At 49.2% G+C, this 26,671-nt stretch overlaps 1 protein-coding gene across 4 annotated transcripts in view; it reads right to left on the bottom strand.

Annotated features, from left to right (window-relative positions):
* Positions 1 to 9,373: 9,373 nt before the first annotated feature.
* Positions 9,374 to 26,671, bottom strand: part of MESR3 (misexpression suppressor of ras 3) — a 201,385-nt gene continuing 184,087 nt past the window's right edge. For all 4 annotated transcript variants that reach the window (XM_089560342.1, XM_089560341.1, XM_089560340.1 and 1 more), the window contains 2 exons: positions 14,987 to 15,267; positions 9,374 to 12,980 (listed from right to left, as the gene is read on the bottom strand). In XM_089560342.1, the coding sequence (XP_089416468.1) occupies positions 12,399 to 12,980; positions 14,987 to 15,151 (747 nt within the window). In that variant the 5' untranslated portion in view covers positions 15,152 to 15,267 and the 3' untranslated portion in view covers positions 9,374 to 12,398. The remainder of the gene's footprint in view (positions 12,981 to 14,986; positions 15,268 to 26,671) is intronic.

Below are 26,671 nucleotides of genomic sequence, written 5' to 3'. Positions count from 1 at the left end.
GCCGCCCGAAGAAAGGAGGGAGTGGAGAAGCGTCCACGGCAGGGAGTGGCTTCCCAGAACAGGAGGAGGGTGCGGGGGCGCACCGTGGGGGGTCCTCTGGCGACAGCGTGCGACGAAGGGCAAGCGGTCGTTAGGAGGGGGATTGAGTGGTCGTTAGGAGGAGGATGCGAACTGTCGTTAGGAGGGGAATGCGAGTGGTCGTTAGGAGGGGGCGCACACACACAAAGGCAATAAGGGGACACAACACTTCCTTCCCCCTTAGAAAGTTGCCTGGTATCGTGCAGGGGGTCGGCGCTCACGCGTGGAGGCGCGCTGGCTTTGTGCGCTCGGGGGAGAAACACTTGTAGGCTGGCTGTTGTTCGCTGTGTCTCCTAGGTCTGTCCTGGGCGAAGTCTCTTCTTCCGGGAAGAGGTGCCAGGCTATGTGAGAAGATGGTGCACGTGTTCTCTCCGCTGGCGGACAGCTCTCAGACGGCGTCGTAAATCTACGCAGCTGGTTGAGATGTCGGCGTGCTACTGTGCCATGTATGTTGACGAGCCAAGAGCGCAGGCCTATGCGTCTGACAATTGTAGCTTCCTCCCAGCGTGGCTTTTTCAGAAACTGTCGGGCGAGGACGCGCTGCCCCTCATTAAGCGTGCCGCAGCGCGGAATTGCTTTTTCTTCCCGGAACGTCTCTGCCTTTGGCTCGGGGAGGATGGCTGTGAGCTGGGTTCGCATTTCACGCTCGAACATCATTTTCGAGGGGGTCTCGCCTGTTGTGCTCTGAACCGTCGTGTGCTGCTTGAAGAGAAAGCGCGCAAGGCGGCGCTGCAGCGAGCCTGTCTGATCTCTTTCAAGGGCGCGTTTTAGCTCGGCTACGTAGCGCTCGGCTTGTCCGTTTGTCGCTGGGTGGTAGGGGGCCGATGTAACTGATGAGATCCCGTTGTCGCGATAAAACTTGAGGATCTCCGCAGACACAAACGGTGTTCCGTTGTCCGACACTACCTTGCGCGGCAGGCCGAACGTTGCAAATAGTGATCGGAGGTTGTCAATGACTGCTGCCGAAGTCGTCTGTCCCATTTGCCTTATCTCAAGCCACTTTGTGTAGGCATCTACGACCACAAGGAAAGTGCAGCCCTCAATTGGTCCTGCAAAATCAATGTGCAGTGTGTGCCATGGTGTGTCTGGCTTTTCCCATTCTGGGACAGGAGCTTTCGGCGGGGCGCTCCGGCTGCTCTGGCAAGGCTTGCATTCTCGCACCACTGTTTCGATGTCGTTGTCAATGCCAGGCCACCACATGTAGCTTCTGGCACACTTTTTCATTGCAACGATGCCCCGATGTCCGGCGTGGATGAGAGACATAGCTTGTGCGCGTAGTTCTCTCGGCATCACAACTCGGGACCCAAATATGATGCAGCCGCGATGGGTGCTCAACTCTGTAGCTCGCCTGCGGTAAGCGTCGAAGTTGTCCCCTTTGAGTTTATGCACGTTGCCTTGTTGAACAGCTGTGTAAACTAGCCGGAGAGCTGCGCACTTCTGCGTAGATGCTGCAACTGTGCCTGCTGTAAGCGGAGGTTCTGGCAGTGCTTCGAACATCAGAACGTCTCCTGGTGGAAATGGTTCGTCAACAGTTGCGTCTAGTGGCAGACGGCTTAGCGCATCGGCGTTTTGATGTTTACTCCCATTGCGGTAGACCAGAGCGTAGTCGTACGCTGAGAGTTTGATGCAATGCTGCGTCGGCTCGATGACACCTTGCTGCTCCAGTTTGTCCAACTCTTTTTCAACTGAATCTCGGAGAGCAAACGGCACCGGCCTGGCCTTCAGAAATTTGGGTTGCGCGTTGTCCAACAACTCCAGTGTGACCGGGGGCCCTTCGTTTCCTGGAATCTCTTCCGAGAATACTCTTTCGTATTTCTCTTGCAGTTGCTCAACCATGTTCTGGCTCGGCGTCTGGTGTATGCCGCATATCATCACGCCTAGTGGAGAAAACCAGTTTCTCCCTAGAAGGCTTGATCCTGTGCCCTTCAGAACAAGCAGAGGTAGCGTATGGGTCTGGCCGTTGTAGTTAACCTGCACGTTGGCAGAGCCCAATAGTGGCAGATTCTGTCCTGACCACGTTCGCAGGTGCGTGTCGTCTTGTTGCAGGGCGGGTGCGTCAGATGGCCATGAAGTTCGGAACGTGTCCTCACTGATCAGAGTACAGGCTGCGCCGGAGTCCACCTCGAACTTAATCAGCTGGTGATGTACGCTTACTTCTGTAAAAATCTTCGGTCGCGTGCCGAGATTCATGGTGTTCAGGTCGTACAACACAGATGGTGTTGCTGATGTTGTTCCATGGAGATCAGATAGCGGCGTATTCTCTGAGGCGTTGACGCTGTGATTAGGCTGGGAAGGTGACTTTATCTTGGCAAGTCTCCGTTTCGTAATGCATGCTCTTTCGATATGCCCTCGCTTGTGGCAAAAATTACACGTGGCTGACTGGAATCGACATCCCTGGGGGTTGTGTTGGTCGTCACACCGCCAGCAGCGTTGTGCCTTTTTGACCGATTTTACAACAACAGAAGGCTTGCGCACCTGGTTGCTTGTCTGGTGTACCGGCTCGGTGTTCCGGCGAATCCCTCTCTGCTGGTGACCGGCGCTCTCCGCTCGAACGGCGATGTCGTAAGCTTTGCTGAATGTGAGGTCCTTCTCAGCGAACAGGCGCTGCTGCAGTGACTCGTCACTCAGTCCGCACACAAATCTGTCGCGTAACATCACGTCCAAGGGAAGCATGGTGGTGTTAGCAGAAGAAGCTGCGTCTCCCTCCTGCCCGGTAGCTGTTGTCGACAGCGTTCCAAAATTGCAGTCGGCAGCGAGCTTCTTGAGCGCGGCTACGTAGGCGCTCACAGTTTCTCCTCCCAGTTGATCTCGTCGTTGGAAGCGAGCCCGGCTGTAGACCTCGGATGGCCTTGGGTCGTAGTGCTTTTGCAGCGCTTTTACGATGTCGTCGTAAGACACTGCCGCTGGTGTGCTTGGCTGAATAAGGGCGCAGACAGTATCGTAGGTCTGCTCCCCGCACAGCGTCAGCAGGTTGGCCCTCTTCAAGGCTGGGTCTGTGATGTTGTTAGCTTCAAAGTAGAACTGAAGGCGTCCAACCCACGATGACCACGATGAGCCGTTGAACTCTGGTATCTGATTGGGAAACCCTCGCGTAGCCATGGCTTGTCAATAGCGTTGCGTAGCGCGGGTCGAATCCACTTTCTCGTCGCCACTGTCGTGTCCGGTCGCTGTGTTGAATGCAGCGAAAGACGAACACGGTACTTTAAGACTTCGTTTATTTAAAGCCGATGAGGGTGCGACCAGCGTCGACCGAGGCAGGAGCCGAACTGGCCGCCCGAAGAAAGGAGGGAGTGGAGAAGCGTCCACGGCAGGGAGTGGCTTCCCAGAACAGGAGGAGGGTGCGGGGGCGTAGAGTTACTGTATATGCTACCAAAGGTAGCAGAGTTGCGCGTAGGTCCGCCATCTTGCCTGCCAAGCAACCGAAGTTATGCGGCGAAGCCGCACTCCGTTTCTGCAGGCGACATGCCTAGCGCATCACCGATCGACCGTGAGCGCTTTTCCGAGGTTTTTAAAGCACTTTTTCGATTGATCGCAAACAAAAAGCCCCTAAAAAGCTGACTGTGTAACCCAGTAAACAAATGTGGCCAAGAAAAAACGGTGCTCTAGCGCGCGCCGTGAGCTGCGGCAGCAGGCGATTCCCGTCACCTTCCCCGAACTATTTACCTGATAACCTAAGGGCAGACTCAGTATTCTAAATACGCCGTGCAAATGCAGCATTCATTCATCTTTGCGGCAACATTTATTCACCGGACCTGCATTAAAAAAACTGTTTATAGTCTCCTTTACTAAATACGAAACCCTGCAAAATGTTATGAGCCGGAACTATAGAAAGGACTGTATAAAAATCCAAAATACAGTTTACTCGAAACTGGTTGAACGTTACCATCTGACGTAAGCAATCAGATGCCTGAACATGTTTTCCTCGATAAAAAATGGTTTTGCCATTCAGGTTTTATGCCAACAGGCATAAATACGCAACGCAGAGCTCTATTTTAGCGTTTCAACAGTATACACGAAAAAGCGCAGAGCCGCAAGTCCAGCCTGTTTTCGGTAAAGAAACCGCAATGCAACTTTTACCAAAAAAAACAAACAAAACGCGTGAGCTACACCCCACAGCAGCGAACGTAAACAGCCGTTGGATAGTGGATCCGCTTCGAACTTGCCCGGCTGTCAATCCAGTTCGCTGCAGCGGCGGCCGGCCTACGTCATCAGCGCACGTGTTTCTGGCCGGATGGTCAAAACATGCACCGTACCGAGGAGGCTCTCACAGGGAGAAGAAAGGCTGCAGGGCGTCTCGAATCGGGGACAGAGGCGGCGGGGGAGCACTCGACACCGGTAAAACCGGTTCAGAACCAAAAGTGAACGATTTTGCCCATCGATCGTCGTCTTCTCCGCAGTACACGGTTGCTTGGACACCACGTGATGGCGCTCTACCAATGGAGTCGCGAGCGGCGTTGATCAAACAGACGCGCAACTCTGCTACCTTTGGTAGCATATACAGTAACTCTACGGGGGCGCACCGTGGGGGGGCCTCTGGCGACAGCGTGCGACGAAGGGCAAGCGGTCGTTAGGAGGGGGATTGAGTGGTCGTTAGGAGGAGGATGCGAACTGTCGTTAGGAGGGGAATGCGAGTGGTCGTTAGGAGGGGGCGCACACACACAAAAGCAATAAGGGGACACAACACTCATACAATGTCAGTGCTTTCTGTTTAGTTTTTAGATCGTTACCCACGAGCCCCGGGGATAATCACCTGTTCACGCCTGTATTCAGTTTTGCCTGTCTTTTTGTATATGTCTTTTTTTATTTATCCCGCTTTCCCGAAATACTGTGCCATAACATTAGCCTCTGTTAATTTTTTTGTCTCTGTTACATTCTTTGGAACTGTTTGTTACGTATTTTGCACTGTTTTATTTTTCCACTGCATCACTTCCCCTCTGTAATGCCCTCTGGGCCAAGAGGATAACTTGAAATAAATAAATATGTGCTTAGGCAGATCAGAATTTCTAAATGTGTATACGCATACAGACGAATAACTTTTGATTTGATTTGGAAAAAAATAGATCGTTCCTACAAGGAACTCATGCAATCACGAGAATGAAATGCCAAAGTCGGTTTTCTATAGCCAACACTGGGCCACGATCCGCGGCGTACTGTATTATTAAGGCGAAAGCCTTTAATGCCTCATACTGTCGTTAGCAGACGCGTCGGCAGAAGTGTCGACAGACGCGTCGGCAGTCGTGTCGACAGACGCGTCGGCAGATTCGTCCGCCTTTCGGCACCACTGCTTAAAAGGCTCAAGGTTCCAGCATGAATAAAGGCGCATCTAGTGAATGCATGGGCTTCATAAATAAAATAAAAGGAATAAAGTCAAGAAAAGGGAAACAAAAAATGAAAAAAAAGAAAACAAACAAAAATAAAAACAAAATAAAAATAAAAACAATAAAGTTAAGAAAAGGAGCAAAAATAAATAAACAAAATATGAAAAATAAAAAAGTAAATAAAAACAAACTGACCAGGAAACGCTTTCGCCTTGCAGCACTTTAGAGAGCCAAAGTGCCCCCTGAAATTTTTCCGCTAGCCAGTCGCGAAAGTAAACGCAATCCGCTTTTTAACGTTTGACTTCATCAGACGAGCCAGTTATCAAAACTCCAGAGCTTATATTTTTTTTTCTTGCGATTGGCTTCTTGTTTTGGTGACAAGTTTCAAGAGGGACTACTTTTTGGTCGTGGAGGAATTCTGTGCGCCGGCCATGAATGCGGCCTGTGCTGTGTTCATAAAAATGGTGGAAGAAACAATTGACGGTCGTTGGAAGGGGCTTATTGTCACGCTTAGTAGTGCATCAAGAATGGAGGTCAATGATCGCCTGCTTCTAAGTACACCTGGTTGCATAAAATAAACAAAAAAATTCTATTTTCGGTTAAATATCCAACTCAATAGACGAAACATTCCTGAACATTGCACACTGACTGGCATGCCTCTACGCCTTTTTAGTTACCGGAGCCGGAATAGCCCGGTTTCTGGAACGAAGTGGTTTGTGGGCACACCTGATTTTTTTGGAGCTGCTTTTCTACTGGAAACAAGGTGTCGAAAGCAAAACGCACGCACACCGCGCACGGTTGCAGAGAAGGGCTCTGCACACACATCCCGGCACAAACGGCTGCGCATGCACTCATAGCGCGCACTGTTGCTGAAAATGCTGAAAGTGCACAGACAAATGTCCCGGCACAAACGCGTGCAGCTCCGCCCTCATCAGCCTCCGCGCACAGAATTCCTCCACGACGAAATAGTAGTACGCTGCTTAAACGTTTCTTGTTACTAAAAAAAGAAGCTTATCACAAGCAAAAAATTATGAGCTCTAGAATTTTGATACGTGGATTGTTTGATATGGTCAAACATTAAAAACCTGACTTCGTTTACTGGTGCGATTAGCCAGCGGAGTAATACAGGACGCCGGGGACCGCAGCCCAGTGTTACCAACTGCTGTTTCTTTAAGTTGTATCCTACTACAGACGCGCACAGCACACGCAAGTGTCACAGACGGGAATCTAGGCCTATTTCACAGAAAAACCCGAGAACAGCCTTCTGTCAGTTAGGAAATTTTTTACGCCTCCCATGACCTGTACTGAATTTTGAAGTCACTGGTATCGTTCGACTGTTGAAACCGAAACTGAAACAGCATGAGAAGATAGATTTAGATAACTTAGTGGTATTACGTGTCTGGCCTGCGTTGATCCATGTATAACAATATATTACGCACCATTTAAAAGATGAAACGACTGAACGAAAAATTGCTACTGTCATTCATACCGGTGTACACCTGAAAGAGCTACGTTCGCGTGCGCATTTATGCATTGCTGCTCGGAAGTTCGGCTAACGCCTTATATCTTGGGCAAAAAAATTAAGTCTGGCGAGCGATCTCCGCGCGTGATTTAAACGAACACGATGCAGTTGTACAGGCAAAGTCGACTTCCTCGGTCGGCTGCGACAATTACGCGAGAGCCGGTTTCGGTCCGCTCACATCCTCGCAAGACGGTGCGAAACCTCATCGCCCCGATGAGCGAGGCTTTATATGCGAAGGCGAAAGTGAAAGAAGCGTCACAAACAAGTTTTGGCGCGATAACAAAAGGAACAAAAGATGGAAGCAGCAAGAATATTACAAACAGGCGGGCGTAGGCGGCTGACAAGAACGTGCACGCACGCGTGCGACCAGACATGTGGCGTGGTGCCGTGTCGCAATTTGCGGGGAAAGAAGAGAGCGCGAAGATTTCGCGTTTTTTTTTTGTGCGTTTATCACTCATCCGAGAGATCCCTCAAGGACAGGGGTGAGTCAAGGGTGGCGATGGGTACGCATCCTAAAGACGTCGCCGAGTGCACGCGTACGAACACTCGCGGGGCCACCACTTTCGTATTCGCGGAATTAACGCACCGGCGAAGGTGCCGTACGTGCGAGATCGTCGTTTTCGCCGCAGGTTTCGGAGCCGCGAGCGCTCGCTGCATTGACTTGAAGCGTACTTTATAGCGAAAGCTGCACTACGATAGCTGCGATGCATTTCGTCGTGAGTATCCGAATGACCTTGAAACGACCTCGAGATAAGTAATGGCTAGTGTTGCTATGCGCATATATCTAACAATGTGTGGTCTGTAACTGTTATAGCGGTCATAGCGGGTTGTTCGGGCAGAGCATAACCACACAGCGAGGGAGACGCACGTGCTGCTCAACAACTGTTACCTGGCGACTGCGAAGCAGATTTATTGGCTTGGCTGAAGACGGATATGGATGTCTGGCGCACTTGCCAGTCCAGCTGCCCGTTGCATGGTCCACGTAGTGGACCATCTTTCACCTTGAACTTTGACAAACGACACACATTTCGCCGTGAGCTTTCGAATGACCTTGAAACGACCTTGAGATAAGTAATGGCTGCACATGTGCCTTACCTTGTGTAGTTCACCTTGGTGCTGTACCACTTGACCTTTCAAGCTGTTTGTAGACGGCGGTAAGAAGCTACGTGGTAAACGCGTGGGGTCACGTGATTCAATCTACAGTTGTGACGTGAAGGCATGGCGTATATAAACTGGAGTTCTGCGCTCTGCTTTCGCTGCGTGAAAACTAGGTTCAGCAGAACTGAACCCTTTTTAATTTTTATCTCAGGCCTAGTGCGGGGCTTTTTTAGTTTTTTTCTCGCGCTCGGTATGCTTTTTTAAAAATTCCGTTACTGTAATCGTCAGCCTGTTTCACTTCATTGACCCTTGATAGTGACGTCGATGCAACTGGGTGCTCGACCTTCATTCACGACGATCAGCGTACTAACCATGCTCGGGAGGCGACGTGTCCCTTTTTTCCCACCGACGCACAAGGCCTGTCTGGGTTTATCCATTGTCCCTAATTTGAGACAAAGGAACATGACCTCATTTTCGTCACAGAACTTTGCTTATTAGTATTTTCATTTGTATTTATGCAGTAGACCCGTCCATCTGTACTAAGCTGTTTCCCCTCTTTTAGTATTTTAGTTTGCTTTCGTGGTCAGAGAAAGACCATGTTTGCTGCACATTGCGGGATTATTTCACTGTTGCATAAACGACGAAACACACGATGACTATAATCTGAAGGGGACGTAAAGCATGCTTTCAAGGTAATGTTGCTCGACCGTATTAACTGCCAATGAAGAATCACAGGCAGAACGTTCCAGTCATACAAATTTTCCAAAAGCACATCTGTTTAATTTGAGAAATTATGAAGTGGTCTATAGAGAGTCTATAGAGTTCTTATAGACTATTGCCTTCCTATAGATGTTTCCCTTTGTCTATTCACAGTCTGTATACAAAGGTCTACTAATAGTGTATGGCTCTAAATCTATAGATTGTATATAGTCTGGCTTTAGAATTTGTATTGCCTATGGATTTTCTATAGACTATAGAAAAATGTCTCTGGGCAGTCTATAGACTGTGTAAAGATTTTTTGTAAGGGTCTTGATGGTGATGCAGCGAATGCTTGACTGCTCTAGTGGACGAAGAGGCCAAGACTCCACCACTCTGTCCAACAAGCCTCTTGAACTGCTTGTGCTGTTAGCACAAGACTCCAGAGTTCATCAAAAAGCAAGGCAGTGATCTCCCATGTTCCCTGTATGTGCTGCGGTACAGGTAGTAAGCATGAAAGGAATAGTTTCTCTCGCACCAACTGGCAGCTCCAGGGAAAATGTGCTGATAAGTGGTCACGTGACGGCCCAGTTTGCAGACCAGAAAGCATTTTGCTGTCGTGTGAACTGACGTGCAAACACCTGTCTAGACACCAGCACTGTACAGATTGAGATAAATTTATTTACACAGCACACAACAGTTCCAAGGCAACAGGATGCCATCGCATTGTAAAGAGATGATCGCTAACGAAACTACTAAGCTCGCTAATATGTACACATTAGATGAACAGCATTCCCTACAGACGTGACAATATCATGGCATCTCCAGCTCACAAAAAGGCCCCAAGACACCTTAGCTTCACAAGAACATCAGACATTGTGCACCATTGATGCAAAAAGCTCAACAAGGTTCAACAAACTCTTCCCCCACTCATGCATCCTGGTCATTTCTACCAGCTCGAAGCACCAACTACAATCGCCTGCTTCCGTCCTCGTCTGTAATGAAGCAGATCAAGTATAGCGCCAAAGCTGCTGTAAAGAGCCTGACCTAAAATGTGACCCTTGGATGGAAAGCACAGGCAAGCAATGAGCATATGTATACGTACTGTCACAACTGCCTTAGAATGCTGCACGGCATGAATTTTCGGTATTTTGTTACAACACACAGTGCGTCCTGAAATTAATTTGAGCGCAGAATTTCCACAAAGAACTAAGGTGGTCCCGCTGTGGCGTTGTCAACCACTGAGTGAAAAAGGTCAGCCCTGTGCTCTGCACGAGCACTTACGCCATGAGGAATGGTCACACGGTACTCCACATCTTGTGCAGGATTCAGAAAAATCGTTGTGATGTTGTGCAGCGATTGTTGAGTTTCACGTCTGCGTAGGCAGCCGTGAGGGTAGGCCTTAAACAATTCACAACAGTGAGTATCCCATACGAACCGAGATATTTGAAAGTGTCCCAAACTTTAACAAGCACAGACTTTGGACAAACTATCTGCATTGCACGATGCATGCAAATGACAAGCATGGTGTTAGAGTGCACAATCGCTACATGACCAAAAAATAAACTTCTACACACAGATGAATCTGCTGCCTACGCAACACATGCTCACCTTCGCCAATGCAAGGTGTGTACCATCTTACGCAATCATTGCACAATGCCTACACAGAACAATACTAAGGTACTGTGTACATAAAAAAATCGCACCCAAGCAAGGTACCACAGATCACTCCTAAAAGCTTAAATGAAATTAAAACTGAAAGTGAATATGTGCGTAGCAAGTGTTACCATCACATGCTCATGGTAGCCCACAATGATGCATTGTGCTGCAAAACTAAAGACAGTTGCACTAAGAGTTGAAATACCATCAAACAACAATAACTCTTTCCGCACTGTCTAAAAAGGTGGTTGCAGTCATATACTACTCACACTTATTTACAAGAAGCCCATGTTACACGAGGCAACATGTTGCAAGAAAACTTGCACGGCATGACTGTTGGCTTGGCATAATGCCGTTTGCGTTGCATTTGACTCATTAAAAGATGGAAGCATAATCGCTGTCCCTACTTTGTGTGTGCACACCTCTCCATGTTCATTCATATAAAGCACACAGAAAAACTATTGTACTCTGCTGTCACAACACAATGTTGATAATTGGGCTCAGCTGACCTGTACAGCTTCAGCAAGGCTTAGCTGAAGCATCCAACATGTGCTGAGAATCGCAACTTGCCCAGTGATTACTGGGCATGGCATCCACCGCACAACAACTAAAAAAACACCCCACTATAGTTCAGCGTCAAGCCTTTCCAGTGATGTGAAAGAAAAAGGGGCATACTACATATTAAAAGGCTGAAAAATGACTGCTCCTCCAGCTTAGATATCGTTGTTGCTAACAGAAGTTCTTCATGCTACTGAAAAACATACGTTGAAAAAAAAAATGAATGAAGGATGATAAAGTATATGCAAATGCTACCCAATGCTGAGAGGTATTCATGAGGTAAAAGAAACAACCTTCTACAGAGGGGAATTAGCAGATGACGCATGCAATAAAGTTTGGAGAGCTTATGTTTTCAGCCACACCATACCACTCAGCCTAGTAACATCACTTTGCAGACAGCGAAATGACCTAGAGAGAAAATTTTCAAATATCATGCAGCTTTGACCAAAACATCTGCCAGTACAGTGAATTTGAGCAAGCTTCAAAGTATAGCATTCCATATAGCACAGTAAATGTGGAAGCACGCTGTGAGGCACACTGTGGTAATGACTAAGCATCCCTTGCCGGAATGTCTAGTATGCACCCATGCACATATTAGGTGTATGTACCCATGCATGGATGACGACAAATTAAAGGAAAATTTGTTGCTTCCATACATCATGACTAAAGGTGGTTTAAAATCTCACTTAATGTGCAGAAAATCCATACAATAATTAATCTGAAATTTGTCAGAGCACTGTGACCAACTGTGTACAGAAATAAAAGCGTTACGTGTTATTCAACATTCAAACAAACCCTGTGCAAGGCATCAGAAATGTCTTTTGGAAATATAAACAGGCAACGTTGCTGTTTTTGATTTTGTTCAATGTTGCTTGCAGTATCAAACTTCAAAGAATGAGATAAGCTTTTACACTACAGTACATGCAGCTCACACAGGTGAGCTTCAGGGTTTTTCAATGCAGTCAAAACGCTGTCCATTACACAGATGCCGGTCAATAGCATCTACCAAAGTTACTGAAATAAAACCCTTGAAGAAGTGATGAAAAAGCTCTCGAAAGCTCACACGTTTTCATGCAGTCATAAATGAGTGTTGGTATCAAGTTCACAATGTGTCTCTTGTTCACACAACTTCAAAGTGGTTTGGTCCTTGGTTCTTGTATCGATGATGGGCACCATACCATCACTTCTGGTACACAGCATACAAAAGGACTCCGAGAACAGAAAAACACGTTTCCTCCAAAGTTCGTGCATCTTCACGGAGGCAGCAATGAGAGGACTGTCCTGGTACACAGTTAATAAGATAACTGTGGCCCACGCAACTTCTTTCGCAAGTAAAATCTGTCTTTGTCCTTGGTCCCCTGTAAGGATGTTGGGCAAGAATATAAACCATAGATAGACTTGGTTTGGAGTTTTCAAAAAGATTCTGGCAGATGAAGTCTAATCCCGACTTGCATTTCCTCTCGACAGCCTCAGTCGATGTCGCAGTCGGGCCCCAGAGTGGCCAGTGAGTAGAACCTCTCCTTGTCCCCACTTCCTACGCTGGTCACGTGCTGGAAGCAGCAGGGCAAGGAGATATCGCTCTTGCCCGGCAGTGGCTTGGGCTTGGCAGCCCGGTTCTTCTTCTTGAGGCTCTTGCTGCTCTTGGGCACGGACAGGCTGATGTTCAGGGGGTCAGAGATGAGCTCCTCGACCTTCTCCCAGAACTCCTGCGCCGCGTCGGGCACATCGAAGCTGAGGCCGGCCATGCGGCGGTGGTCCGATGACAGGTGCATTGTGTGGAAGGTGACGGCCGACTTCTGGTAGCTGCTCAGGTTGTCGATGACGTCCTTCCAGAGGGCAAACCCGGTTCCCCGCTCGGCCAGCACCACGTGCACCATGCGGCGCGTCCTGGCGCGCGACTCGCCCTTGTCCAGGATGAGCACGGGCACCCCGGTGCGGGCCAGCTCCCAGCGGCCCGGTGTGCCGTCCTGGGCGACGTCTGTGAAGTACAGGTTGGCCAGGCAGTGGCAGCCGTAGACGTATGTCTTGTGGCTCTTGAAGCAGCACTCGACCTGAGCGAAAGTGGAATGGGCAGAGGTATAAGGCCAGACGCCGGAGGATTTTACTGCCGCAATGGTTTCGTGAGCATTCCACCGTCACTCTTGTATGTCGGAAATTTGCCGTTTTATTCAGCGGCCGTGGCGAATGTGGCGAATAGGTATGACATAAGAGTGGTCTTTTCAGCACCAAAGAAACTTAAAAATGTTTGTGCAGTAGTGGAAAAAAAGGATGAAAAACCAAATGAATCCCAATGACCTGTGTGATCAAGCAAGTGTGTACCATGCTCTGAAGGGGTTGTGTACAAAATTCCCCTCTCCTGCAGACAAGTCTACACTGAACAGACGGGGCGTTACATTAACACACGTCAAAAAGAACATGGAAATGCTTTGCATGCAAATAAATCTAATAATCTGGTTGACCATTGCACAGACTGCAATTCTTGCTTCCCATCGTTGCATTATAGCGATGTATGGTTCAGACAACCAACCCCGTTATACGAGAGAGTATGGAAGCATATATCACATGAAGAAAAAAACAAGCTTGTGTGTTAGCAATCCGCCTGTATTTCTGCGTGACAGGAAAGTTCCATACCTTGACAGCATGCAGCAAGACATGCGTTTCGTTGTTAGCTTGTTTCACTGATTGCCGCGCTTTCCTTATAGTGTCTTGGTTCCTATGATTAAACCTTCATTTGTGAGTCAGTGCTTGTCCTGTGTTTTCTCTGCTTTCCGTCTACGCCTTTCGCATTTTTTACCCTTAAGAGAGGAAAGAAGGAAAGATGCCGTGACGTCATTTTCTGTGAAGCCGGAGAGCAACTACAACATCGCTGCAACTATTATGCTGCTTCCGGCCGTTGCTTAGAGTGCCCAGACAAGATGGCCACCAGGACCTTGGCACCATACTTGCTCATAATGGAATAAAGGAAGCGTCTGGGCAAATGCTCATTTTTTTTTACATGCCCTCTCTTGTTTACCTCTCTAGATTTGCTGCTGACAGACAATATACCCGCACTTGTCATAGTGATTACAACGCAGTATGTGGCCGTTGCTAAGAGCAGCCTGACAACAGGGGCGGATTTATGGGTCGTTCCTGGAGGAGGTTTGGTTTGGTTTGCTTTAACGTCCCAAAGCAACACAGGCTATGAGGGACGCCGTAGTGAAGGGCTCCGGAAATTTCGACCACCTGGGGTTCTCTAACGTGCACTGACATCGCACAGCACACGGGCCCCTAGAATTTCGGCTTCATCGAAATTCAGCCGCCGCGGCCGGGATCGAACCCACGTCTTTCGGGTCAGCAGCCGAGCGCCGTAACCACTGAGCCACCGCGGCGGGTTTCCTGGAGGAGGAACGACCCATGAACCATGTAGGACTTTTAGGGCGCAGCTCTTACGCGCCCGTTTGTGGGTGAACCAGCGTCGCCGTCGGCGTAACCGAGCGCGAAGGAAGGGGAGGAGAGCGAGGGGAGCAGAGCGAACGAAAGTACTGCCGCCGTTCGCTCATAGATGGCGCCAGAGTGGTGCGTTGCTCGCTGCTGCTAAACGAGCTGCCTGAGCAGAGGCTCAGCGCTGCCGCCGAGGGGACCCTGCATTTCACACTGCCGAAGCACAAGTTCACTGTTGCCGCCCAGAAGACCCAGAAGTTCGCGGTGCCGGAGTAGAGGCTAGGAGGCGCTTTCGAGAGGACCCTGCCGTTTGCGCCGCAAAAGCAGATAAGCTGCGCTTAAATTTCACATTAGGGAGTATTGTAATCGTACTTGGAATTTTTCATCGAAAATGGGGTTCAGTATGGTTTTTCTACGTACATTTCTAGACTGTGGTGGTGGCGAGGGAAACAACCCTTCCGTCCCCCTGCCTGTCAAGAAAGCCCCCATCAGCCACGTATCTTCCCCAACATGCTCTTCCAGGCCTCTCCGGTATTTTTTTTCCTGCATGTCCTCCCCCTTCATTTTATACCACAAGATTCAGAAACTTTCGCGTTACTTTCTTTTTTTCCTTCTTCAATGGCAATAAACCACGCACCTGGTCGACCTCGATGTCGGTGAGTCGTCCGGACTCGTCGGGGTCCTTTCCGTTGAGCGCGGCGCCCACGGTGTCGTACTTGGTGGTGATCTTCTCGATGCCCATCTTGTGCGAGTTCTTGACGATGTCCGAGGAGCAGTAGATGAGCGCCTCGCTGCCGGCCATCGCCTCGGCGCGCCTCTCTGAGCACGCCCCTCCTCCTGCCTCTGGTCACGCGGGCCACCTACTGATGCTGCTAGGGGGCGTCACTGTGCGGCGCTCCGTAACGGTAGCATCGATACCTGCGAGGAGGAGGGAAGAGAAAGGGAGGGGGCGTCATCAGATTCACGTCCACTCCAAGCGATATAGCTAGGGAACATTTATTTCTTTTAGTGCGATAGCATGTTACTAGCCCTATGAGCCCGAAATGCGCCGTCGTTCATAAAATTCGCCCGTTGGCTGGATGAATTGTGACGTCACGAGGGCACAGCATTCCCATTGGCTGCAGGGAAGTGACGCCCGCAGACAGGAACATTTCAATTGGCTGGAAAGAAGTGACGTCACCAGACGGGAAGTGAAGCCACTTTCGTTAAAGGCAACCTGCTGCTAACGCTATCGCAGTGCCAACTCAGTAGAATTAGTCGTCCCTGTGATTTTTTTTTTTTTTTACTTTGCTTATGCGGGCCGTTTACAGCAGGTCATAGGTTCCGTGACGCGCAGCGCGGGAAGGCGACGGAAAAGGACGCTAGACAAATACGCTGCACCACAGGAATTGGTGAAAAATGACCAACCTGCCGAGAAAAATATTTTGCTCGTAGGAGCTACGAGGTTGCACGTACAAATGACTTACAGATTACTAATGTCATTCAGAGAAACTGTGCGCATGATATTCTGCGGGGCCGGGCGCTTATTTAGACCGAAGGGTTTAGTTCAATGGAATAAAGTACATTTACAGCGTTTAAAGCGCGCCGACGGTTGGAATTTCTGACGCAATGTGCAGTGCCAAAGAAAGTGCCCTTGATCAAATCTGTCCTAAATGCTGTGACGTTCCATGCGTGCGCTACGAGGGCCCATATCTTCGGCGGAATCTTCTCTGTGCTCAACCCCGGAGGCACCCGGGCAAAGGACGCGGGAGGTTGGCTGTTTGAAGCCGACTGGCCCATTCAGAGAGCTCGCAGAAAAGAAAAAACACGCAGCTCGTTCCGTCCTACTCCCTTGTCTCCCCTTAAACGGTCCGCGTTCGACGGCGCCGCGTAGACGGAGCCCCCAGAGGCAGCAAAACCACTGAAGGGGTACAATGGTACAAAGACGCCGGCGGGAGACAAACGACATCCCAACGCGGGAGGTCGGGGGTGCCGCAAGCGCCACCGTGGAAAGGAGGATGGGGGAAACAACTGAGCCTAGATCGGGCGTGGGCGGCGGAGCAGGGATAGCTGGGCCAGTGCGGACAAAAAGCACGCTCAGGACGAGATCGTTGGCGAACGGGTCCATCAGCGCCGAAGCCCGACGGCGCGCAGCTTCCGCCAGCAACCGACCGAGCGCAACTCCGGAGCCCCTCCATCGTCCCCATGAAGGCGTCGGCACGTAAGCTCGGACATACCAGCCTCTGATGTACAATGTATAATTATTGAATGCATCTGTTTGTTTAAACCGAGCCATACGGTGTCTCTGCCTCTCCGTCCCGTGTGGACCTGCGCATTATGTGGGGTCGTCACAATGCGTTCAGAAGCGAGCGATTCAGTGTACACAACCACCCTCTAATCGAACGAAGTGCGCTACAGTTACGGCACCTAGAACCGGCTCGGCCCAGACTAACTAACTCAGGTACTATCTGTGCCCAAGTTTGAGACAGTAACGGCGCCTGATATGCTCGGGAATTCCTCGGCGTGGAATGCGAAGGTGTCTTTTTCCACTATCTAAACAAAACGGCACGAAAGAAACGCATTCGTGAACACACGAGCATAGCCAGCCACGGGTCACCAAACCCACACGTCGTGCTCGCCGAACCACCAGTGAAAATGGAGGGCGAATTCACCGCGCGCCGAAACGAAAGCTCCCCAGTAGTTGAATGCCATATATCGAAGCGGATGTATCTGCTGCGTTGCACAGTAGGCGGGAACAAGTTGGTGTGCCTACCATAGGCTCGAACGATGACTCGGTCAGAAGGATGGGGCACTCACGACACGCAACCCGGAATGACGCATGCAGCGGCAAAGCGGTCGGTCAGTCAGCAGTCGCCTATCGGATTCCTAAATCGGCGAGCCCGGATTCGTGACCCGCTAGCTGACTCACTCACCATTTTGGAACTGCGGTTACTGTCCCTTTCGTATGGGTTTTCAAAGTACATTAAAAGTGAAAGACTGTTAGGGGTTGAAAAAAAAAAAGCCCGGTTAAGCAAGAGAAACGAAAATGCTGGCCCTCCCAAGGCGTGGAGGCAGAGGTCAAAGTTCATCGAGGCAGACGGAGGGAGAGGGGTCTCGGTTCTCCGGAAAAACCGGCGCGCCTCCATGAGGCGTGACTGCACGATGGTCGACGGGTCAGCACGAAGGCTGTTGCGGTGCGAGCAGCGGAAAAGTAGAAGAGGAATCCCAAACTGTTTCTTTCCTCCCTTGCGTTTGTCGGAATCCTGAGCCTCCTTTCTGGATAGAGTGGAGTCTCCGCGAATTCAAAGTCGCTAAATTCGAACTTTCGGTTCATTCGAACTGACGTTTCGGCCCAGCCAACATACAGTGCGTTAAAAGGGCTCCTTTTAAGTGTAACTCCGCATTATACGAAGAAATGTTCGGTCTAATAAATCCGAATGCTCGAGAGTCGATTGTGTTTGCTTCAAGTGAAGTCTGCACCGTACTCCGATACACCTAGGGTCCTCCGACACAGGGAGTTCCCTCAAAAGAAAATAAGGCTGTTCACCCACCACCAAGGAATTCGGATGAGCGGTAGTTCTTCCTTATCGTCATAATCATCATCATCAACCACGACAACAACAGCATTCAAACTGTGCCCAGCGCACGGCCATTAAAATCCCATCTCGTTTCTCTTCAACTGCTTCTGCCCCTCGTATCATTCATCATTACTCTTAAGTGTTCGCAACCCAACACCTTTACCAAGTTCACTAGCACGCTATGCTCGTCATAGACTTGTATAGTAGGCATCCCTCGTGCACTTCTAAAGGAAGAGAACAACTTACTCAGACAGTTGTAGGCCTTCGCAGCGCTCACGGACGAAACGCAATGGTCATGGGCTCTGCCACTCATCAAAGCGATTACGCCGATATAACGGACTCACAAGCACGCTTGCCTCTGATAGCCGCAAAATGTCCCTTTCCACGAAGCACTCATCTCGGAAAGCGTCGGAGAGGCCTAAGGCACGCTATCCGGAGGACGCCAAAACTGTACGCACCTCTCTGCGAGATAATCGGCCATTGTGTAAGAGACGATCCATCTTGCAGATTGCATATCTTTGTTAGTACTTCTAGCGCGACCGCTGCAACCGCGATGACTCCGAAACTATACACATACTGGCGGGAAAACAGGGTGCGCAAAGGTGAAAGCGATCTAGCTGTTACTCCCTTTGTATTTTTAGACCCCTGTTGCATTTGTATCCTCGTTCATACCGCACAAAGGAATTCTGTTCGCAGTTTTTAGGAACGAAGTCGATACAAGCGGAATTTGATGGTTTATGGTTTATGGGGTTTAACGTCCCAAAGCGACTAAGGCTATGAGAGACGCCGTAGTGGAGGGCTCCGGAAATTTCGACCACCTGGGGTTCTTTAACGTGCACTGACATCGCACAGTACACGGGCCTCTAGAATTTCTCCCCCAAATAAATTCTAGCCGCCGCGGCCGGGATCGAACCCGCGTCTTTCGGGACAGCAGCCGAGCACCATAACCGCTGGGCCACCGCGGCGGCAAGCGGAATTTGAGTTCAGGTGATTAAGAGTCATTCAAGGATTTTCTAAAGTATACGATAAATACGATTTTCTACAGTATACGAAAGCGTCTTCTCGCTGTTTCAATTAATATAATCCTCCTCTGTGATTGCATCTGGCGAGCCCTTCTATACAGCAGTACAAAAAGATTATCACTCGATTCAGAGTAAGATTGTGCGCAATTTGCAAGAGGAAGTCCCAGAGCACAGTGCAGAATTGGGCTCTACTGTCGGTATTTATATAAACAAAAATAAATCATAACAACTGCGCTGAGGTAAATAGTTGAAAATAAAAAAAACAGCAGGAAATGGTTACAAATCCAAAGCGATTATACAACAAAAATTTTTCGCATAATACGTCAGCATCGTTATCTCTAAAAAAAGCCTCAATTATGGAATGCTGTTACGTAGGACAAAACGCCTGTATTGAAACACCACTTTGAACTCTCTCATTAAAGGGTCAGTCTACTCACCGAGATGAGTGTATAAACAATGGCATATTCTGGTAGTTGGCACCCTATAACATCAATAACGAGGAGTCTGCGCCCGGTTTAGGCAGGAATTTATATTTTATTTCGGCGTTAAAAGTCGCGTAAAAAAGCATGGTGGCGACCCCAAACGTTCATTTTGTTCAAGAAAGTGGTAGTCTTTTTTTGTAGAAGCATAAGTGAATATACTACGTACCATTTGTATGCCCCAATGTCAGAGAAACGCACGTTTTGTTCTAGTAAACTGTAGAAGGCGTACCGCTCGCTTTTTCTGTAAATCACATGAATATTTATAGTTACACGTACGCAAAACGCAGGCACATTCCCACTTTTAGTTCAGCGTATGCTAGCAGAGACGCAAAAATAAACTTAGCCTATAGTGGCGCCATCTGGTCGTCAGGACGGGAACCATTGCTGTAAACAAACCGACCCTCCACTTAAGCCTAGGAGGGGCAGAATCCTCACTCTAATTATTAAAATAAAGCAAATTTATCTCTTATATGTTTTCTTATAGGCGAGATGAGACGAAGCGAAAGACAGGCGCCCCATTTATGGCCAGTGAACGCACTGAAAAAGGCAGCAACAACGAGAATTCAGTTCGAAGCGAGAGGTCCGGCTTCGACGAGCGCCGCCATGTTTGTCGCCGTGCGGCGGAAATCCAGATGGTTGCCAGATGAGACTACCATCTCATACAGATGTGTTCCCACATTAATAAATTCTATTTTAAAATGTTCTACCGCATTCCTTGGCACCACAGCTGGCTAAACGGTAATTTGAGTAAAGAGCTATCGGTTGCCGCAAAGAAAATATGGTCGATAAAATTCAGTAGACTGACCTTTTAAGGAATCCTTCCTAATGCATGGAAAGAAAGTATTTCTTGAATTGGGCGTTTACATGTACGCCTGCAAACAGGGCAGAGTTCAACCTCAGTCACGAGGAAGAATTGCACCCCCTTTTTTCTTGTTTTCAATGGAACAGGTTTTCGTGCAATCGGTGGGCCTGTCACTTTAAAACGTAATTCAAGCGCTCTACACGTGCCGAAATAAATAAAAAAGATAGTTTCGACAGGGACCACACGTAAAGCAGTGTCCCGCCGCATTTTTATTCGGACGCATATATCTTTTTGGACACTATGTAGCACTCGCCTCGGTTCTACAACGAGACGCTCCATTAGTTTCACATGCTGCGTTCGTTTCTTCCTTCACCCCCCCCCCCCCCTTCCCCCCCATTTAAGTCGCGGGCACCCCTATCGCGCGAAACCGGACGGCAGAGACCTCCTGACCCCGATCACCTGCGGCGACGCTCTTTTTCCAAGGATGCGTTCAAATTCTTACTTCTTCTCCAATTTAGGTTGGGTGTGTGTACAAAAAAAAAATTCAAAACACGGCTGCAAAGCGACTAAAATATCCTCGCATCCTGCCAGATCTACCGAAAGGCGAGTCGCGTACAGCTTCAAGCTTTCGAAATTGCGATAACCGATCGAGGTGTGGCTTTGTCACTCGAATCACGAACGCGAGCGACAACCAAGCGTAAACGATATTTTTCAGATCGTGGCGTGATGAATAAAAAAATTGCTTCGCTGAATAAGCTTTCATAGCACATTGCCCATTTTTCTTATAGATGCATAAATTAATGAAGTGTCGCAGTGCATTTAAAAGCCATGCTAGACCGCATGTCCTACAGCGACAGTTTTCTCCCGAGTACTACATTTCACAGCGACGGATGTATACTGCCACTCGCCGTTGCGTTGCTCGTTGGTGTTTCGACGCCTCCTGGCATTTCGCCAAGCAGATGTGATAGAGGCCGAAAAGAACTGATTGCGTTATGTTGTGTTGGGGTTTTATGGCACATAGGCAGCGCCAGACTTTTAATGTCTGTTTGGTGTGAGGAAGTTTAAAGATTATTTTGTAACACTACAGCAGGTTTAGGACGTTTGCTTCTTTTAGGTACTAAAAATGAAGAGGTTTTGACTCGTTAATTTTCTCCTAGGAGCGTAATGGGATGTGCACGGCATAAAATTGTGGGAAATGCACTTTTTCTAAGTTCATCAAGATTTTTACAGAATATTAATATCCTGACTGGCATGCCTCTCTAAACGAAAACAGCCCGCTCTTCATCTGTCTTAAGAGGAGGCGATGACAAAAAAATGGCAGTGGCTTAGCTGAACTATGCCAGAAAATACGTAGTGAGACGTGTGCAGTCTCTCTCTCGGTCGGAGGCGAGCGGCGCGGCGCGCACCAGCTGCGCAACTGTGACGTCACTCGGCTCCTCGGGCACACGCACAAGTGGTGCCGAAGGCCCACAGCGAAACGGCGAGACTGCAGGTAATGTAGCTCTCGCTACAAACATGGCGCTATGCTTAAGTCTAGCCGAAGCTTTAATGGTATGCACTGCTATAAACAGCACTTTTTCTCCCGAAAATACGGGACACTTTATCAGGAAGCAAAATTACGTCCATATAGTTAGCTGGAGAGAAATTCTAAGGAAGCCCGCCATGTATCGTCAATGCTTTTAATAACAGCAGATGTGAGTGCGAAGTTTCGTTGAGGTTGGCACATATTCATCTCAATTGTCCGCTTTTTGGTGTGATATTAACTGGCGGTGTTTTCTTAAACATCTAAGGGCAACAACTGCGTACGGTGCACGAAATAAAGGGGGGGGGGGGGGGGGAGAGAGAGAAAGGAGGAAGCTTAGCGAGCAAAGAGGCGCCGCGACGCCGAGTAAAGCGGGAAGACTGATGGGGAAGCCTTGAAGGCAAGGACATTCGGCGTTTTGTCTGCAGAGAAGCAAAGGCACCGCCTGGCAGCGTCTCCTCCCAGCCACGCTCGTGGCAGGACATGGCTGCCACGGGAAAAGGGAAAACATAAACAAAACATAATACGCGCACAGCGAGGCCGCCGGCTAGGAGAAGCACCACGCATGCAAGCACCACATTTCACCTAATTGGCCACTCTCTCGTATATACAGATGCCTGTAGTTCCTGCCGTTGTACAGGTATAAGGGCGGTAAGGAGAATAAAGGGAGGTAAGAAAACAAAAGAGGTTTCAGAATAATCCCTGCCATGCATGAATTAGCTGAAAGCCTGAAAGTATTTTTTCTATGTGCAGTGGAGTACCTTCGCTTTGCGTTTCCCTTGCCCAGAGATGCCCACAATTTCTTCACGGCTACCATCCGTACGCCTGTAGACACACGAACACACGGGAGAGAGCGAGAGAAGTACTAACTTAGTGAAATGAAAAGTGGAGAGGTCGGCCCCCGGTAAGGTGACCCTGGACTTCTACTCCACACTGGGGAAAGGGAAGGTAAAAGGAGACCGAGGGGTGGGGGCGAATAATAATAATAGTACTGGTAGTAAACACAAGGTTGTTCTTCCCCCGTTATCCCGGTGAAGTGGGCTCACACCGAAGTCTATGTATTCAAGAGGTAGCTAGGGACGTTGGCACAGTCGAAATTTCCGGAGCCCTTCACTACGGCGTCCCTCATAGCCTGAGTCGCTTTGGGACGTTAAACCCCATAAAAACAAAACAAAACCATTTCACGACAACATAAGTTTGGTTCATGGTTTGGTTTATGGGGTTTAACGTCCCAAAGCGACTCAGGCTATGAAGGACGCCGCAGTGTATAGGGCTCCGGAAATTTCGACCACCTGGGGATTTTTAACGTGCACTGACATCGCACAGCACACGGACCTCTAGAATTTCGCCTCCATCGAAATTCGGCCGCCACAGTCGGGATCGAACCCGCGTGTTTCGGGTCAGAAGCCGAACACCATAACCGCTGAGCCACCGTGGCGGCACGACAGCAGAAGTGAGCGGACACAGGTGAACCGAACATTATTAGCAGAGTGGACACTGGACACCTTTTTTCCGCGGAACGCCTTGGGCTTCTGACCATGTGTTAAAATGAAGATAATTTTAAGGGAATATGCTTCGAATTCCGATGAAGAGGTCACCGGTCTAGTGCGCCGCTGGTGCCGTCGGTATAGCTGCCGTCATTCTACTGCGACAGCTTGCTGCTGACGCAGGCGACCAAGTGCACCTAAGCTGTCGGGGACAATATCGAAAAGCTGTTCGCTCTTGAGAAACGGGACATAAACTAGCACTTTAATGCGTCATCTTTCAAAGGTTTGGTTTAGTTTGGTTTATGTGGGTTTAACGTCCCAAAGCGACTCAGGCTATGAGGGACGCCGTAGTGAAGGGCTCCGAAAATTTCGACCACCTGGGGTTCTTTAACGTGCACTGAAATCGCACAGCACACGGACCTCTAGAATTTCGCCTCCATCGAAATTCGGCCGCCGCGGCCGGGATCGAACCCGTATCTTTTGGATCAGCAGCCGAGCGCATCTTTCAAAGGTATACTATAACAAAATATAAAGTTACAACACAAGTCACAAGTCATTGAACATTCCTCGTAATTTTTCTTTCGCTTCGAGACACCACACGAAGAAATCGCTGCCGGCGGACCGACGTCAGGAAATAACGAACAAGGTATACACAACACCGAACTCATGTCGCTGTACTTCGAGTTGCCCGCCCCCGAAGCCCGCTGTTGCCTTAAACCGCGAGTCTTAAAACCAAGCTAGCAGAAAAGCGAAGTCGGCAGGACCGACTAGCTCTGTCGTTACTTCTCCCACGGGACACGGTAGACGTTTCTCGCTATCTCCCATCTGCGTTCTAGTTCCTTGGTGCTAAAAAAAATAAACAAGCAGTATAGATGGCGCCTGCCCAGAAAGCCCCCTATCAAGCCGCACTAATTAATGTGCCGATTGCAGCGAGCACAAGAAGAGGCAATTAGGCTATTTTCATGTCGGGGCAATTAAGGGGCTACGGACAGAAACGCACAAGGACAGGCGAGAAGAGAATGCTCAATCACGTGACCGCCGCTAATGTGCGAAGTCGTTATTGGTCCATTCATGTTGCTTTCTGGCCTTATGAAGATCCAGAAACCAGGACCATGGTCTTACGCAAGACGAGGTGAAATGAAATGATGTGAACGATTCAGTTTCTATTTTTCTAAGCAGAAGTCGTGTTAGGGAGCTCCAGTGAACATCAGCAAACAATTTTTGCCGACAGCACGGTACCGTACACGAGCGAGCACACGTAAATTGCGCCGGACAAGCAGTTCAAGCGGATTCCATTACGACATGACGTGGAAAGTGATGCGATAGCATTCCGCAAACATTTCTATGAGCAAACGAGCAACCCGATCCGTCTTTGAACCCTCATATCAGTGACTGACTGCAATTAATGGAACTGCGAACGTTTCAGAAAGGCCTTTGGGGTAAGTTAACAAGGACTGCTTGGGCAACGTAGCGAATTTGCGTGCTGCCTCACAAACAGCTGCATCGTATGAGCAAGAAAGCACGGTTTCTCGTCGAAACGCAGTGTATATAAACCTGCCGCTCATATTGCGATGCGAGTTGTATTATCGTTAAACGCATTTGTATGCTGACGGCAAGTGTGGTTCTCCGCGTGCGGCCAGCAAGTGTAGACAGGCTCGTCGTTTTGTCGTGTTTTCGCCCGCAGCCAAAGCGAGTAGCCTAACCATGTTATCTGCACGTTCCCACGTTTCTTCCAATCACTCCGGCCTGAGGCGTGTCCGATGGTTCTGTTGCCAGCCATTCGGCGTAACACGAAAGGGGGGGGGGGGGGGGGTTAAGGTGCTCGGTTCTCTTCCTCTAATGCAGGAGCAGCATATACAGCACTGATCCGATCCCAGATAGGCCACCCGAATAGCGGCGCGTCGAGAAGCACCAGACCAGCGTCAGGATTGTAGCACGCGGAAAGTATACGGTCATTCGGAGGCGCCAGATTAGTGGCCCTAGCAAAATGTGCCATCGGTGGTGAAAGCATCAACCTTTCCCACAGAGACGGCGAAAGGTAGGTCGATCGGGTAACGGAAGACAATCTCGAGTGTCCTGCATGCGAGCGAGAAGTGTGTGAAACGAAGAGGACGGACTGCATCCTGTCGCGGACGCCAATTACTGCAAGACACACGGAATTAGCGCTCGGCGCCGCAGGGTTCGCGGAGAAGCGGAGTGCGGTATCGCGACAGCGGTTGAACAATGAGCCGCTTTTGTGTGGGCGCAGGCAGAGAAGTCCATTTCTAAAGATGTAGAGCGGCGAAGTGGGAGAAACACTTTTGATAGACCGAACCTGATTTCGACTGAGGGATACAAGACCGGCGTTTCCAAGCTCATGGCGTAGGCCTTTCATCTTGCGGTCATCATCATCACTATGGGGCATGGCGGATCTGTGCACATATGCTCGTACGTATTGCTGTCAGGGCGCAAAGTTGGGCCTTTTTAGGCTTTAAAACGAGGAGAAATACGGTCGGTAACGATGTCATGCTATGAGCGACTATGAACTGTCCATGAATGCTATGAATTGTCTGGCGACCAAAATTTTGCCAAGTTGCTGCACGAGAGAATAAGTGTACTGAGTGTTATTGGGTGTGTGCTACCCTCTGTCTTTAGCAAAGTTCTCGTTCTGATAAAAGCGCTCCAGTCAGCGCTGTGCTCACTGAAATATCCCTTCACATTCAACCGACTTGCAACGGGCCTCTATTGACGTTCTACTGAAAATTTGCAGATGTTCCTAGGAGGAGGAGGAGAAGGAAGAAAGGCGGGGAAAGAGTAGATTTCAGCTACACCTTTTTTGTTGTTGTGCAAGGTGGCGCGATATGGGTTTCAAGCAAGCGCATGTCCTGGCACCAACACCCCATTTGTAAGCAATACGTGACCGGACTACCAAGCGGCGTTTCGCAACCAAGTGCTCAGTCATTTCAAAACAAGCATCGGAAAGGCGATCGTAAGTGAGTTTGCCGGATGCAGCTTGCTACACGGCACACACTTCGTTCTGTGACGCCGCTATCAGCAGGTCTCGGAAAATTTTAAAGAGCACGCTAATTACAGGTGCGAGCCATGTGCAAAGACGCACGCGATTCCCACTAATTAGTGAAATTTACCACTATTTCCGCACTAAAATTGAAAAGACAAATGAGATTACGCGTTCAGAAATACGCTACTTAGAGGGAGCTCCGGTGCTAGCTAACAGCGACAGTGACAGCGACAGCTGTACTGAGCACATCTTCGCACCAGAGTGTGCACCCTCACCAAGGCCCGCCCGAACCACGTGACCAAATGTGGCACACACTACAGCCGCACGCTATCCTCTTACAAAATTTCCATTATACAGTACATAGAAAGCCTATAATAATCATCATCATCATCATCAGCCTGACTACGCCAACTGCAGGGCAAAGACCTCGCCCATGTCTTTCCAATTAACCC

This window comes from Amblyomma mixtum, chromosome 9 (assembly GCF_055824585.1).
Source record: "Amblyomma mixtum isolate Tamu chromosome 9, ASM5582458v1, whole genome shotgun sequence".
NCBI lineage: Eukaryota > Metazoa > Arthropoda > Arachnida > Ixodida > Ixodidae > Amblyomma > Amblyomma mixtum.
Note: the sequence above shows the minus strand (reverse complement) of the source record. Positions and strands in the feature narration are given on the sequence as shown.